Source organism: Mya arenaria, chromosome 10 (genome assembly GCF_026914265.1).
Source record: "Mya arenaria isolate MELC-2E11 chromosome 10, ASM2691426v1".
NCBI lineage: Eukaryota > Metazoa > Mollusca > Bivalvia > Myida > Myidae > Mya > Mya arenaria.
Window position 1 is genome coordinate 73,620,372 of NC_069131.1, and position 15,788 is coordinate 73,636,159.

Below are 15,788 nucleotides of genomic sequence, written 5' to 3' on the forward strand. Positions count from 1 at the left end.
TGTTCGTTTTAAGTGTGTTTTTTTGACGATAAAAATTGAAATAAAACTTGAAAACTAAATAAATCTATCTCATTTCTGCACACATATTCTAAGTTCAAGGACTGTTTAGTACACTATGTAAATATTAAACATAACAAGTTTAACGTCCTCTACTGTCCATGAAGTTGTTAGTGGACAACTTTTTACCTTATGTGATCTGTTGTATTATTGTTGAATACATATTTTGTTACATAGCTATGAATGTGTGGATGGAAAAGTTTGACATTGGAACGTGCATTATAACAGAACGTGATCATCATCTGGGCCAAGGGCAAATGTTTGCAGTATCATCGTTCCTAGAAAGAAAACAATGATATTGTTTTCTAAAAATCAGACAAGGATAACTATCGAGTTTCATGAGATGATGTAAACATCCTGTGAATCGTCTTACAAAAAGAGATGGTTGCTCAACGAGCCATGCGAACTGCCGCCTATATATTCAACATCCCCGGTGTATTCGTCGCTTACCTAACTGATTGATACGCTAAGCAAACGACGATTAAAAGTGTAGTATATTGGAATACTTTATCATGTCAAGCGGAAAGCTGCAGGAATAAGTAAGTATTTTTTGTGTGTTTTTTCAATGAAAGTCGAATCTCTTAGATAAGACAATTAGGCTGTTTGCAGAAATGTTATTCTTATTAGTTACCTCAATTAAACAAGGCTTATGTAATACTTTTAGGGAACCTTCAACTATGGTAATATTGTCGTAACGCGCTTCATGAAATTTCAAATCTCGCCCAAGCCTTGTTTTCTTCCTGAACGCACAAAATACGAATTAATTTCTTTCATATACTCAGACTTTAACAGTTGTCATATAGATTTGATTTTTGTTGTTTTGAAACACTTCAATGCCATTTTCGATGCTTTTATTTACTTATGTTGCAGACAAGTCGATGCCATATACTTATAAACACTAAATGATTATCGAAAGACGAATGCCGACCATAAACTAATAAAGAAGCTAAAGAACTCGAATGGGATATTATCACGATAGCTGGTAAAATGGAGGATTACAAGAAAATATTGACAACACCCGGAAGCCAAAACTGGCTTAAGGGGTCGGTGGCTGTGAACATTACAAAGCAAGGACTTGCTTCGTTTGCTTGTAATGTTTGTGATGAAATTCGCACCGAAACGTTAAAAATAGCAATAAAACATCTTGTTCCTGACCTCTGTGAGAACTGCTCCATTGTTGAAGTAATACCGTGCGACCCTAATAACAACATTTGCAATGCAGGACAATGCCGTTTTCACAAGAGTCGTATGTTTCGTCCGTGCCTTATAATAAAATGTAATGATTATCGTAACACTGTTCCCGACAAAATCCATAAAAGGATGGATATAGGTTTAATTTGCAATAGCTGCAGGACAGTAGAAATTGTGCAGTGTAATCCAAGAAATAAAGTCTGCGATTCGGGAAGGTGCAAATTTCACATGGACCAAAATACGAAGATATTAATTCCAACAAGGCCATGCCCAAACAACATTTGTGATACGCTCCGTGATGTCATAGAACAGAAACACAGATTTGGGAAACCATCATGGAAGAATACTGATGCAAGGAAATGGTGTGTAAACGCGTGGGATATTGCCAAGTGCTTTATGCCCCCAGATGGCTACGCAGATGTGGACAATGAGGACGATACTGACTTAAACGGGATAATTAGTGTCTACATCAACTGTAAAGAATTTGAAAAGTATTTTACTGCTGACCTATCCCTTCAACCAACCCATCAACACAATCTATGCACCAAGGTACGTTCAATGAAATGCCTTATTCCTTACATCAAAGTTATAGCGCAATTCATTCTCTACATATTCTTGCCACTGTACTGTATTGATAAATCAAAGTGATGCAAAACATTCGTCAAATTTGGACCTTAATTATGAATTAGTATATAATACGTTACAGAAAACATTGAGATATGTCAAATAGTTCCATTTACGAACTTCCTACCTTAACCATACGTCCATTACTTAATACCCGTAGCTTTCGGTTAGTTCAATCACTTCATCTCTTTTGCTTTATGTCAATTTATTCACTTAATTCCTTTAGCCTTCGATTTATTTACTAATTTAAAACTTTTGCTTTCGGTCAATTTCCGCAATTTATAACTGTTGCTTTCGGTCAAATTACGCACTTTATAATTTTTTAGCACGCCCATTTTGCATTACGTATCGAATCTCACGCCAATGTACACATGTAAACTTGGTATTAATGTGTACAGTGCATTGAAACTTACTAACTGAAGTACCATAGAGTTTACAATTTATTTAAGTTTAGCAGTTATTTCGTGTTTTCCCATTAAAAAAGATTACTGGGTATTTCAACCTAGTAGAATTCATTCCTTATGCGTGATTGGCTAGTCGATGTTATCACGTGATATTACTGTGTTAGGTTTATAGCTTAATTATGTCACCCGAGTATAGTACGCCGTCTAACTCAGTGGAGACGTCATTGGACTGAATTTTGGCGACACGGGTTCGAACCCGGTCTCCGACACATTTTATTTTTTACATTTGGTACTTTTGTAGACAATTATGATGACAAAGCGTAACACATTCTATTAAATAATTGTCCTGAGATTAGTTATAGAAAAAAACTTTTTTTGGTGCCAATCTGGTGTACAGTCCCTTTAAGGTGTATGTATTAACAGTTAACGATGTACGCTATACCTTTATTTCACGAATATACGATAAACAGACGTTTTATCATTAGCGCACGACCATAACCGGTTCAAGTTCCTTAAGCTAGCGTTCGTAAAAAAATAACGAAAGACATTATTTCTTGAACTTACGCCAATAAATTGTTGGCGGACGTTAAAGCTTGAGTCCATTTAAGGTTATTTTCTTATACCATTATCTTACATCTGGCAACAGTTAGGTGGCCCTATAGCTTTAACCACGTTCAATTATGGTCAACGTATTATCATTAGCTGCGTTCATTAACGGTTAACATACCTTATACCTTTGGCTTTCGCCCATAAATAGTTAACGACGGGCGCTTTACCTTTAGCTTACATCAATATTCACAATATAATGATTCCCTTATGCAGGTCCGTGATGTTGGAAGGCATATCCGCCATGCTCCGAAACTGGAGGTTACTGACGATAAATTGAAAGTCTGGTTTACCGACCTGAAGGCCTTATTATCTGACCCAACATTTCACAAAGCAAATCCCCGCGCGCAAAATGCCATAGACCAGCTTGATAAGGTAAGACTTTGTGGAGTACATTCTAGATATAAAGGATCGCTTTAATGTTCGAAGTGTACGTGCACTTTGTGTTCTTCTTTTTTTGTGAATATCGGCGTACACATGTGGTTAGTAATTAATACATTCGGAGCTCCTCGGCCTTTTTTATCGAAACCAACCTCAGATGTATGCCGGGCACACCATTAGAAGTAGCTCGTAAAATTTGGAATTGTATCATTAATTTAATGTAGTGTTTTAGCTTGTAATTGTTGATCTAAGTTTATATTAAGGATTCCCAAGTTTTAAAGGCCTAGTTTATGGAATATTTGGCAAGATAATCCCCTTATGTGCATCTTTTGTTAATTGCACTATGTGTGAGTAGGGGCCAATTTCCTGTGTATTCGATTAATGGCTCAGGGCCATTTAAGGTTGACACTTTGAGAAAAGATTATCGCATTGTCTCACTTATACAAATAAACAATATTCATAGCTAATGTTTTCATTAATTAAACCGATTGGAAATACATACTTCACAAATAAGAGGTATTATTTTTAATTAGTAACATATTATATCCATTTAGATCCATTTTAAATGCATGCCACCGTTGTTATATCCAAATTGTGAAGCATTATGGTAAATCATATTAAAGGGTTGTTATATATAACATTACTCTTATTCTTATTCTAAGGCATTGTAATAATAAATGGTTATTATTTGAAGAAAAACAACAACACTAAAAGATAAGGTGTATTGTCTATTACTATAATTAAACTGCACAACTGGACACTCAGATCGGAAATCTGATAGGCAGCACAAAGCAATTAAGTTTAAGATCAATACACAAAGGTTGTGAATTATACACGGATTGGAGGTTGGGTGTGGGGGTGTCTGGTGTGGATCACTTATAAAGGCTTTAACTAGGTAACTGCTAAATCCGATTTCCGAGAATGTTTACCGTCCATATACATCCGAGGTTGTTTTCGAGGAAAATGGCCGAGGAGTTCCGAATGGAATAAATATAGACATATTAATTATCTTTACAGCTGGAGAGTGACGACTATGTGATTCCACTTTTAGACATCAAAACAGAACTTGAATGGCTAAAGAGGGAAGCAACAGACCTTGGTGACGTGCTTCAGAGCAAAACAGATGAAGGCGTCCGTGCTATACATCATGCTGAAAATAATGCCATTCAAAACATAACATCATTGAATGAATATGATCAGCCGTTATCTAAATCAGGTCAGTGTTTTTTTTTTTATAAAATTAATGTTTTCTGCAAGAAATTTTAACTGAATTTGCTTGCGTGCCTTTTTGCGTTCATACTACGGAATGCCGTTAAGGCTATGTGAATGTGTCGATTTGAAACGCGATACTCCATAGTACGATAAAGAAAACGCGAAATCAAGAAACTACAATAACGAAAATGCGACAGTTCGATGATTTAAACGCGACGGTACGATAATGCAAACGCGATGAAAATAATGCGATATACTATCGTGTTTTCATCATCGTATTGTCGCGTTTTCACTATTGTAGTATCGTCATTTCACGTTTTCGTTATCTTATCGTAGTATCTTACTGTCGCGTTTTCTTTATTCTATTATCGTGTTTTCCTTATCAAACCGTCGCCTTTTCATCATCCAACTGTAGCATTTTCATCATCCTACTGTCACGTTTTCCTCATTGTACTATCGCGTTATCCTTATCGTACTGCCGAGTTTTTAGCATCCTACTGTCGTGTTTTCATCATCATACTGTGGTGTTTTCATCTTCGTTCTGTCGAGTTTTCATCATCCTACTGTCGTGTTTTCATCATCCTATATTCGTGTTTTCATCATCCTACTGTCGCGTTTTCATCGTCCTACTGTCGTTTTTTCATCATCCTACTGACGCGTTTCATCATCCTACTGTCGCTTTTTCATCATCGGTCTGTCGTGTTTTCATCATCCTACTATCGCGTTTTCATCATCGTTCTGTCGTTTTTTCATTATCCTACTGACGTGTTTTCATCATCATACTGTCGCGTTTTCATCATCGTACTGTCGCGTTTTCATCAACGTACAGTCGCGTTTTCATCATCGTACAGTCGCGTTTTCATCATCGTTCTATCGCGTTACTGTCGTGTTCTCATCATCGTTCTATAGGGTTTTCATCATCGTACTGTCGTGTTTTCATCATCCTACTCTCTTGTTTTCATCATATTACTGTTGCGTTTTCATTGTCCTACTGTCGTTTTTTTTAACATCCTACTGACGCGTTTCATCATACTACTGTCGTGTTTTCATCATCTTTCTGTCGTGTTTTCATCATCCTTCTATCGCATTTTCATCATCGTTCTGTCGTGTTTTCATCATCATACTGTCGCGTTTTCATCATAATTCTGTCGGTTTTTCATTATCCTACTGACGTGTTTCCATCATCGTTCTGTCGTTTTTTCATTATCCTACTGACGTGTTTTCATCATCATACTGTCGCGTTTTCATCATCGTATAGTCCCGTTTTCATCATCGTACAGTCGCGTTTTCATCATCGTTCTATCGCGTTTTCATCATCCTACTGTCGTGTTCTCATCATCGTTCTATCGCGTTTTCATCATCGTACAGTCGTGTTCTCATCATCGTACTGTCGTGTTTTCATCATCCTACTCTCTTGTTTTCATCATTGTTCTGTCATGTTTTCATCATATTACTGTTGCGTTTTCATTGTCCTACTGTCGTGTTTTCATCATCCTACTGACGCGTTTCATCATCCTACTGTCGTGTTTTCATCATCCTACTATCGCATTTTCATCATCGTTCTGTCGTGTTTTCATCATCATACTGTCGCGTTTTCATCATAATTCTATCGTTTTATCATTATCCTACTGACGTGTTTTCATCATCATACTGTCGCGTTTTCATCATCGTACAGTCGCGTTTTCATCATCGTACAGTCGCGTTTTCATCATCGTTCTATAGCGTTTTCAATATCCTACTGTCGTGTTATCATCATCGTTCTATCGCGTTTTCATCATCGTACAGTCGTGTTCTCATCATCCTACTGTCGTGTTTTCATCATCCTGCTGTCGCGTTTTCATCATCTTTCTGTCGTGTTTTCATCATCCTACTGTCATGTTTTCATCACCTAATATTGCGTTTTCATCATCGTTCTGTCACGTTTTTATTATCGAACTGTCGTCTTATAATGATCCTACTGTCGCGTTCCATCATCGTACTGTTGCATTTTCATTATCGTACTTTTGTGTTCGTGTTCTCATTACCGTATTATCGTCTTCCGGTGCGCATGCGCATGTAATAATTTTCCCTCCCTGTGACAAAATGTCGGACGCAGAGGTGCGTTTCAGATGTATTTGCAATCTGCCACTATCGGAAATGTACAATCATTATAACGACCAACTTAATGTAAATCATTAAGGCGTTTAACAAACGCCTTGTTAACTCTTCAGTCGTTTGGAAAAACTAACAATAGGGCAGCGTTAGAGCGAATGACAAAGACTGAAGTAAAATGACGTTACGTCAAAATAACCTGACACAAGAGCACTTGTCCCTTTTTATCACTACTACTACTACTACAACTACTACAACTACTACTACTACTACTACTACAACTACCACCACCACCACCACCACCACCACCACTACAACCACCATCACCACCACCACTACTACTACTGCTGCTGCTGCTGCTACTACTACTACTACTACTACTACTACTACTACTACTACTACTACTACTACTACTACTACTACTACTACTACTACTACTACTACTACTACTACTACTACACGACTACTATTACTTCTACTACTACTACTTCTAATACCGAAAATATACGTTGTATTCTTAGAACATTATCGTCCAGAATGATCCACAAGGATTTGTTCTAAGAAAACGACATAATAATGAGTGCTTGCTAGTGACTGATTTAACCAATGAACCAGTAGAAGTTTGAAATCCACATATTTACAGGCGATGGCCTCAACGGCATTCCATATCGTACCGCATGGGCACAAGCTATCAACACCTTTTCATTTAATAAGATGGAATGTGTTGAATACAACATAAGTAGTAAAGTAGTAAATACACTTCAAAATAACTTTTGCATGGTTCGCTGGCTTCGCTACGAGATGATATTCCCGATATTCGCAAGTAAGGTCAAAAGCGCTCGCAGGGAACAATTTGTCAGGCCTTCTAAGCAAGTAATATTCTTTTTTTTGTGATTGAAGCCAATAAAATGTTTTCAATAAAGAACGCTTAAGATGTACTTTAAAAATTAATTGAAAAAAAATATAGTTACATACTTTTAATATTTGACCTACTTACTTTTAACATTGTTAGATCGTTTGACGTATTTGTTGAAAGGGGAGTATTTTGATTAAAGTGACACTTATATTTAAGATAAATACATGCACATGTATAACACACATTTATATTGAGCGATAAACTTTTAAATAACGCAATTATGGAAAATAATTATTACTGAAAACAAGATTGAAACGGTTTAATTAATAGCTGAAAACGTACAAATATTAATTGACTGGTGAGTCGATTAACAGTTATCAACTATATGTATTTATCGTTTTGGTAATCAAAACAGTAGCATGAATTACGTTACATCTTATTTGCGAGTAAGTATGGCCAATGGACTAAATGACCGACAAATAGAACTTCAGTATCAACCCATTAAAAATACGATCCTTTTTTATTGTAAATATTAGTTGCATGTAGCATTGAATAGTTTTGTATTGTTTCAACGTTTGCAACAAATGCATACATCATTCTCTCAAAAATCATTCAACTGTAATAAAAAATCATAAATATGATTACAAGAAAATAGTAAAAGAAGTCTTTATTCATGATTTATGGATCAATATCATCTGCATATCTGCAATGACTTAAGTACTGCGTCAAATAAAGCATACGTATCACAATATACACATTGACTGGACGACAGTAGTTAAGTGGTGTTTGTGATTGACACCGCAACATATTTATAAATGATATTAAAAGAAACCGTATCGCAATATAGCACGTTACGGATACATATATCGCAGTGTTCTTCACGATCGGCTTCTCGGTGTATCATTCCCTCCTTAATTGAACACAAAGACTGGACGAGAGCAGTCACGTGGTATTTGTATTTTACCACGGAAAGAGTCATTAAAATAACCGTATTGCTATATATCATGATACATATATCGCAATATACATCGCAATCAGTTCCTTGGCTTATCTTTCCAACCCTATTTGAACACAAAGACTGGATGAATGGCGTCACATGGTGTTTAAATAAAACCGATAACAGAATATTTAAAAAAACAAACTATTTTTATAATACGTATGTCATTCATTTCCAACGAACTTTACATGCAAACTTTTGGTGCCCTTTTGATGTTTTGCACCAATGGTCTTTCTTTAATTGAAGTGTATATATAAAACTTTTTTTTATTTTACAATACATTCATGTGTACTTAAAAATTTGTGTTGTGGGCAGGGATCTTACACGACATTAGTTATCATTGGCAAATAATGATCTGTTAAGCTGGAATACCTACACCGTCCTCTGGTTTCCATGATTATGATCTGAAGGAGGCTCTTATCGTGTATCACCGGGAAACCGACTGCTTGGTTCATTATTTTACATATCAGAAGGAAGCTCTAATTGTGTGTCATGAAGAAACAACTGTACACTAAGGCTTGGTTCATTATTTTACAGATCTGAAGAAGGCTCTTATCGTGTAGCATCGGAAACAACTGTACACTAACGCATTGTTCGTTATTTAACAGATGTGAAGAAGGCTCTTATCGTGTAGCATCGGAAACAACTGTACACTAACGCTTGGTTCGTCATTTTACAGATGTGAAGAAGGCTCTTATCGTGTAGCATCGGAAACAAATGTAAACTAACGCTTGGTTCGTTATTTTACAGATGTCAAGGAGGCTCATATTGTTTCATCGGGAAACAACTGTGTACACTAACGCTTGGTTCGTGATTTTACAGATGTGAAGGATGCTCTTATTGTTTCATCGGGAAACAACTGTGTACACTAACGCTTGGTTCGTGATTTTACAGATGTGAAGGATGCTCTTATTGTTTCATCGGGAAACAACTGTGTACACTTACGCTTGGTTCGTGATTTTACAGATGTGAAGGATGCTCTTATTGTTTCATCGGGAAACAACTGTGTACACTAACGCTTGGTCCTTTACTTAACATATCTGAAGGAGGCTCTTGTCATGTATCACCGGGAAAACAACTGCTGGCTAAAGCTAGGTCCTTTATTTTACAGGTCTAAAGAAGGCTCTTCTATGGTGTCAACGGGAAAAAAGCTGCACGTAAACGCTTGGTCCTTTATGTTACAGATCTAAAGAAGGCTCTTATTATGTAGCATCGGAAACAACTGTATACTAACGCTTTGTTCTTTTTTTACAGATCTAAAGGAGGCTCCTACCGTGTATCATCGGAAAAACAACTGCACGCTTACGCTTTGTTCATTATTAAATAGATCTAAAGGAGACTCTTATCATGTATCACCGGGAAAACAACTGTACACTAACGCTTTGCCCTTTATTTACAGATCCGAAGGTGGTTGTTATCATGTATCCATGGGAAACAGCTGTAAGCTTACGCCTGGTCATTTTCTTTTACAGATCTCATCAAGTTTTACCGGGAAGACAGACGCTTTCAAACGCTTGGTCATGGCTTAGATTTGGCAGATTCGGGACTTGAGGACATCTATATTCCGCCAAACATTAGTAGGGTTGATCTTCAGTCAATTCATAGCGACAAGACACCAAACGACCACACCACAGAACCTCTCGAGAATTTGAAACAGTTGTTCAGTTCGAAAGGTATCATATTTCTCACCGCAGACGCTGGTGTTGGAAAGACATCATTTTGTAAGTTTTTAGTTTTATCGTGGTGTAAGGTACAAGAGGAATCGGCCGATCTAAAATCGAATGTTAGTGGCACCCAAACCGTTCTTAGCGATATTGAGTATTTGAAAGAGTTCTCATATTTGTTTTACATCAATTGCCATAAAAACCAACGCGATACATTGGAAGATATCATTTTCTCGCATACGGTATCTGTTCATACAAAGTTAACGAAGGGTAATAAAGTCTTTGATGATATGTTATCTAACGAAAACGGTTTGTTCATATTAGACGGCTTAGATGAATGTAATATTATTTCGATAAACCGCCTAGCTTTGGATAGAAAGTATACTGTTCTCATTACATCACGTCCCTGGAAACTTGCAAATATGGTAATGCCAACGAAATATACACATTTGAAAATTGAGGATATGAAACAAGATTTGTCCACAAAACTTGTAAATTGTGCGAACGAATGTTTGAACAAGCATTCCGAAAACGAATATCAGACAGATGATTTCTTTAACGTCATTACAGCTCAAAGTTTAGAAGCTCACCTCCAAAATCCAATGTTAATACTGCAGTTGTTACGTATCTATCGCGTTAAACGCGGTAAAAATACGACATACCAGGAAAACGATGCAAAGTTAGTATCTGATAAGAAGGATTTGACGAACCTTGGTAAGACAAGATCGCATGTATACGCAAATATGATAGAAGTGATGCTACTTAGATCCGAGAAATCACTCGAGTATTGCAAGAACAGTGATCAAACACATACTCTTCCCGATTGTTTTGGTGAAGGAAATAACATGTGCTATGAATTAGCAAAAGTACTTCACGATATTGGCAAGTTGGCTGCCTATTCACTATTAGACGGTAAGAGCTCTTTAATAGAAGAACACCAAATAAGGAAACATTGGAAAAATGAAAAGACGGTACTTCTCAAGACAGGACTTCTTTCGAAAACAAGATTGAAAGATGAATTAGGAGAGAGAAATGTGTACACAGTTTTACATCAGACATATAAAGAGATGCTAGCCTGTGTGTTTCTATCTTCGCAAGATTTTGACAGTGATGTTTGGAGAGAGTTCATTAACAGTTTTCATTCTGTTATGTCACCCGATATGTTGTCTTTTTTATGTGTCATGAATTACGAAAATGGATGCAAGTGTTTAGATATGTTTAATGAAAAGAAACGGGTGTTTCTTAAAAATGGCATATTTTACAAACCCGAACTAATTGCTTATCAATCTACAATTACAATGACCCACAAAGAATGTTTCGACAATGGAATTAAAAAGCCACGAATTACGTTGAAACACGCTCTGCTTGACCCATATTCAGGCATTGGATCTGATCATGCACTTTTACAAGAAAGCGGTATTGAGTTGGAAACACTTGCCATTACCGACTATTCATATACAACAGCAATAGAACCGAACTTGTTCTCAAATTCATTGGCGCATTTATGGGTAAGACGAGTAACGTTCCGCGATGACCATATCGAACTTTCGAAATGTACACATCTCTCATCAATAACTATACAGGACACCCGTTTGTCCCACGTAACCATCAACCCGTCTTGTCTAGAGGAGTTCTGGGTTTACGTAAAGCCTGAAATGATACAAGAAATAACGCCCATGAAGCTGTCCTTTGTTAGCGGGTCGCAATTCTCTTCCAATCTTAAAAAACTCAGCTTAGTGCACGTGACCATGGATGTTCCCCTTGATTTGGCAAATTGTCCGCAATTACAGCAATTAGTTATGAAAAATACCTCATCCGATTCTGTAACAGGTATATGCGTTGTACGTAGCATGCAACGTTGTGATGCACTTCAGAAACTGCGGCTTGACACATTGGCACTCCCTGCAGATACTCACCTTGATCTCAGTGAATTAACGTGTTTGACTGATATATCATTGGTAACATTAATGACGAATATAACAGTTCAGTTTCCACAAAATGTGCATAAAATATTCATAGACGATGTAACCTTCCGCAAAAATACACACCTGGAACTCAGCGGTCTCACACATCTCTCAAAGATAACTATACAGAACATCCGACTGTCCCAAGTAACCATCAATCCGTCTTGTTTAGAGGAGTTCTGGGTTTACGTAAAGCCTGAAATGATACAAGAAATAACGCCCATGAAGCTGTCCTTTGTTAGCGGGTCGCAATTCTCTTCCAATCTTAAAAAACTCAGCTTAGTGCACGTGACCATGGATGTTCCCCTTGATTTGGCAAATTGTCCGCAATTACAGCAATTAGTTATAGAGAATACCTCATCCGATTCTGTAACAGGTATATGCGTTGTACGTAGCATGCAACGTTGTGATGCACTTCAGAAACTGCGGCTTGACACATTGGCACTCCCTGCAGATACTCACCTTGATCTCAGTGAATTAACGTGTTTGACTGATATATCATTGGTAACATTAATGACGAATATAACAGTTCAGTTTCCACAAAATGTGCATAAAATATTCATAGACGATGTAACCTTCCGCAAAAATACACACCTGGAACTCAGCGGTCTCACACATCTCTCAAAGATAACTATACAGAACATCCGACTGTCCCAAGTAACCATCAATCCGTCTTGTTTAGAGGAGTTCTGGGTTGCCGTGAAGACTGAACTAATACAAGAAATACCGCCCGTGAAGTTGTCCTTTGTTGGCGGATCGCAATTCTCTTCCAATCTTAAGAAACTCAGCTTAGTGCACGTGACCATGGATGTTCGACTTGATTTGGCAAATTGTCAGCAATTAGTTATGGAAAATACCTCATCCGATTCTGTAACAGGTATGTGCGTTGTACGTAGCATGCAACGTTGTGATGCACTTCAGGAACTGCGGCTTGACACATTGACATTCCCTGAAGATACGCACCTGGATCTGAGTGAATTAACGTGTTTGACTGATATATCATTGGTAACATTAATGACGAATATAACCGTTCAGTTTCCACAAAATGTGCATAAAATATTCATAGACGGTGTAACCTTCCGCAAAAATACACACCTGGATCTCAGCGGTCTCACACGTCTCTCAAAGCTAACTATACAGAATACCCGTCTGTCCCGAGTAACCATCAATCCGTCTTGTCTAGAAGAGTTCTGGGTTGCCGTGAAGACTGAACTAATACAAGAAATATCGCCCGTGAAGTTGTCCTTTGTTGGCGGGTCGCAATTCTCTTCCAATCTTAAAAAACTCAGCTTAGTGCACGTGACCATGGATGTTCCCCTTAATTTGGCAAATTGTCCGCAATTACAGCAATTAGTTATAGAGAATACCTCATCCGATTCTGTAACAGGTATATGCGTTGTACGTAGCATGCAACGTTGTGATGCACTTCAGAAACTGCGGCTTGACACATTGGCACTCCCTGCAGATACTCACCTTGATCTCAGTGAATTAACGTGTTTGACTGATATATCATTGGTAACATTAATGACGAATATAACAGTTCAGTTTCCACAAAATGTGCATAAAATATTCATAGACGATGTAACCTTCCGCAAAAATACACACCTGGAACTCAGCGGTCTCACACATCTCTCAAAGATAACTATACAGAACATCCGACTGTCCCAAGTAACCATCAATCCGTCTTGTTTAGAGGAGTTCTGGGTTTACGTAAAGCCTGAAATGATACAAGAAATAACGCCCATGAAGCTGTCCTTTGTTAGCGGGTCGCAATTCTCTTCCAATCTTAAAAAACTCAGCTTAGTGCACGTGACCATGGATGTTCCCCTTGATTTGGCAAATTGTCCGCAATTACAGCAATTAGTTATGAAAAATACCTCATCCGATTCTGTAACAGGTATATGCGTTGTACGTAGCATGCAACGTTGTGATGCACTTCAGAAACTGCGGCTTGACACATTGGCACTCCCAGCAGATACTCACCTTGATCTCAGTGAATTAACGTGTTTGACTGATATATCATTGGTAACATTAATGACGAATATAACAGTTCAGTTTCCACAAAATGTGCATAAAATATTCATAGACGATGTAACCTTCCGCAAAAATACACACCTGGAACTCAGCGGTCTCACACATCTCTCAAAGATAACTATACAGAACATCCGACTGTCCCGAGTAACCATCAACCCGTCTTGTCTAGAGAAGTTCTGGGTTTACGTGAAGCCTGAACTGATACTAGAAATCCTCCCCATGAAGCTGTCCTTTGATGGCGGGTCCAAGTTCTCAAGCAAACTAACGGACCTAAGCTTAGTACACACAAAGAATATTCATAGCGTAGATTTATCGGAATGTGTTCAGTTACAAACTCTCAGAACAAGTCACATATTACAAATAGGGACATTAGGCCTTCCACGTCTAGAGGAGGTTCGATTGTTTGGTGCACAAACAGAAGTTTGCAACAATGTTTTACAGTTCATATCTGAAAGCAGTTGTCCTTGTAGAAGAATATGGTTCGAAAACCTATCTCCGGAAATATTCAGTTCATTGACTGTTAGTCGAACTGATACGGAGAAGTTTGAATCATTCAAGTTTCGCTTAATATATTTTGACATAAATGTATTTGATTTTATCAAGATGACCGGTGTGAAAAAGGTTGAATTTGAAGAGGTGAAAATAGTTAAAGCCCAGCAGCTTGTAGCCTTACTGACATGTACAGAGCCTATTCAAGCCTCAGACAACACTGCAGGCGGAATGGTCGAACTGCCCGACGGGCTCCGTGTATCAGATATCAGTTTCTCTGAATGTCCTGTTCTGGGTTCAACAGTTGAGGAATTAGATTCGGCGATTGAATGTTTACGACGGGTTTGGGAGATCAAGGAAGTCAAGATAGAAACACAGCAGTCTAGCATTTCCAACACCGTCTGCGGTGAAGACATTATTAGCGAGAATCACATTGTGTTGAAGAGTTTGCAGCTGAACTCAAATTAACTTAAGTTCGCGTTGGATAGAAATCTAGATAGTGCATCTTTAAAATTAACGATCCAGCGAAATAAATAGTTTTACCAATTAATGTTTGTACATAAAGTTTCGTCTTACACAGTCATATTTCGTTTCATCTTAAATAGTCATATTCCGTATCGTCTTACATAGTCATATGCCGTTACGTCTTACTCAGTCATATTCCGTTACGTCGTACACAGTCATATTCCGTTACGTCTTACACAGTCATATTCCGTTACGTCTTACAAAGTCATATCCCGGTACGTCTTACACAGTTATATTCCGTTACGTCTTACAAAGCCATATTCCGTTACGTCTTACAACGTCATATTCCGTTACTTCTTACAACGTCATATTCCGTTACGTCTTACAACGTCATATTCTCTAACGTCTTACAGCGTCATATTCCGTTAAGTCTTACAACGTCAGGCCTGCTTATATGCGTCTTATAGAGTCGTCCCCTGTTTAATCGCAGAATTGGGTGCCAAAACCTTTCAGATGTTTTTTTTATATATATGTTGTGGATATTTCGATATCACGCAGGACAAATTATGTACAGTGAGCTTTTGTTGTATTTTTACTTTCGTATTTTTTTGTATCTGCCTGTTGAATATATTAAAATTTTGATTTCAAAATAAATTGTTTATTTTAAGAAGCACATAACAGTGGCATTAGCTTCTTTTTTAATAAGCTAAAATATTAATTTCTTGTGTGATTCATCCCGCTATAGAACATGTA

General features: G+C 37.5%; 1 protein-coding gene across 1 annotated transcript; it reads left to right on the forward strand.

The window, feature by feature from the left end:
* The first annotated feature begins 478 nt into the window (after positions 1-478).
* On the forward strand, positions 479-15,038 carry LOC128205022 (uncharacterized). The gene is made up of 9 exons (XM_052906416.1): positions 479-596; positions 928-1,797; positions 3,099-3,257; positions 4,281-4,479; positions 9,892-10,353; positions 12,103-12,423; positions 12,613-12,924; positions 14,134-14,360; positions 14,685-15,038. Exons 2-9 carry the CDS (start codon positions 1,045-1,047, stop codon positions 15,036-15,038), a joined length of 2,787 nt encoding a protein of 928 aa, XP_052762376.1. The 5' UTR covers positions 479-596; positions 928-1,044.
* Positions 15,039-15,788: the final 750 nt, after the last annotated feature.

Excerpts from the sequence above, each read along its gene's own strand:
- LOC128205022 (XM_052906416.1), top strand. The coding sequence starts at position 1,045 with ATGGAGGATTACAAGAAAATATTGACAACACCCGGAAGCCAAAACTGG. Across the intron at positions 1,798-3,098 it reads AACACAATCTATGCACCAAG|GTCCGTGATGTTGGAAGGCA; the intron begins GTACGTTCAATG and ends TCCCTTATGCAG. Across the intron at positions 14,361-14,684 it reads AACTAACGGACCTAAGCTTA|ATGACCGGTGTGAAAAAGGT; the intron begins GTACACACAAAG and ends GATTTTATCAAG.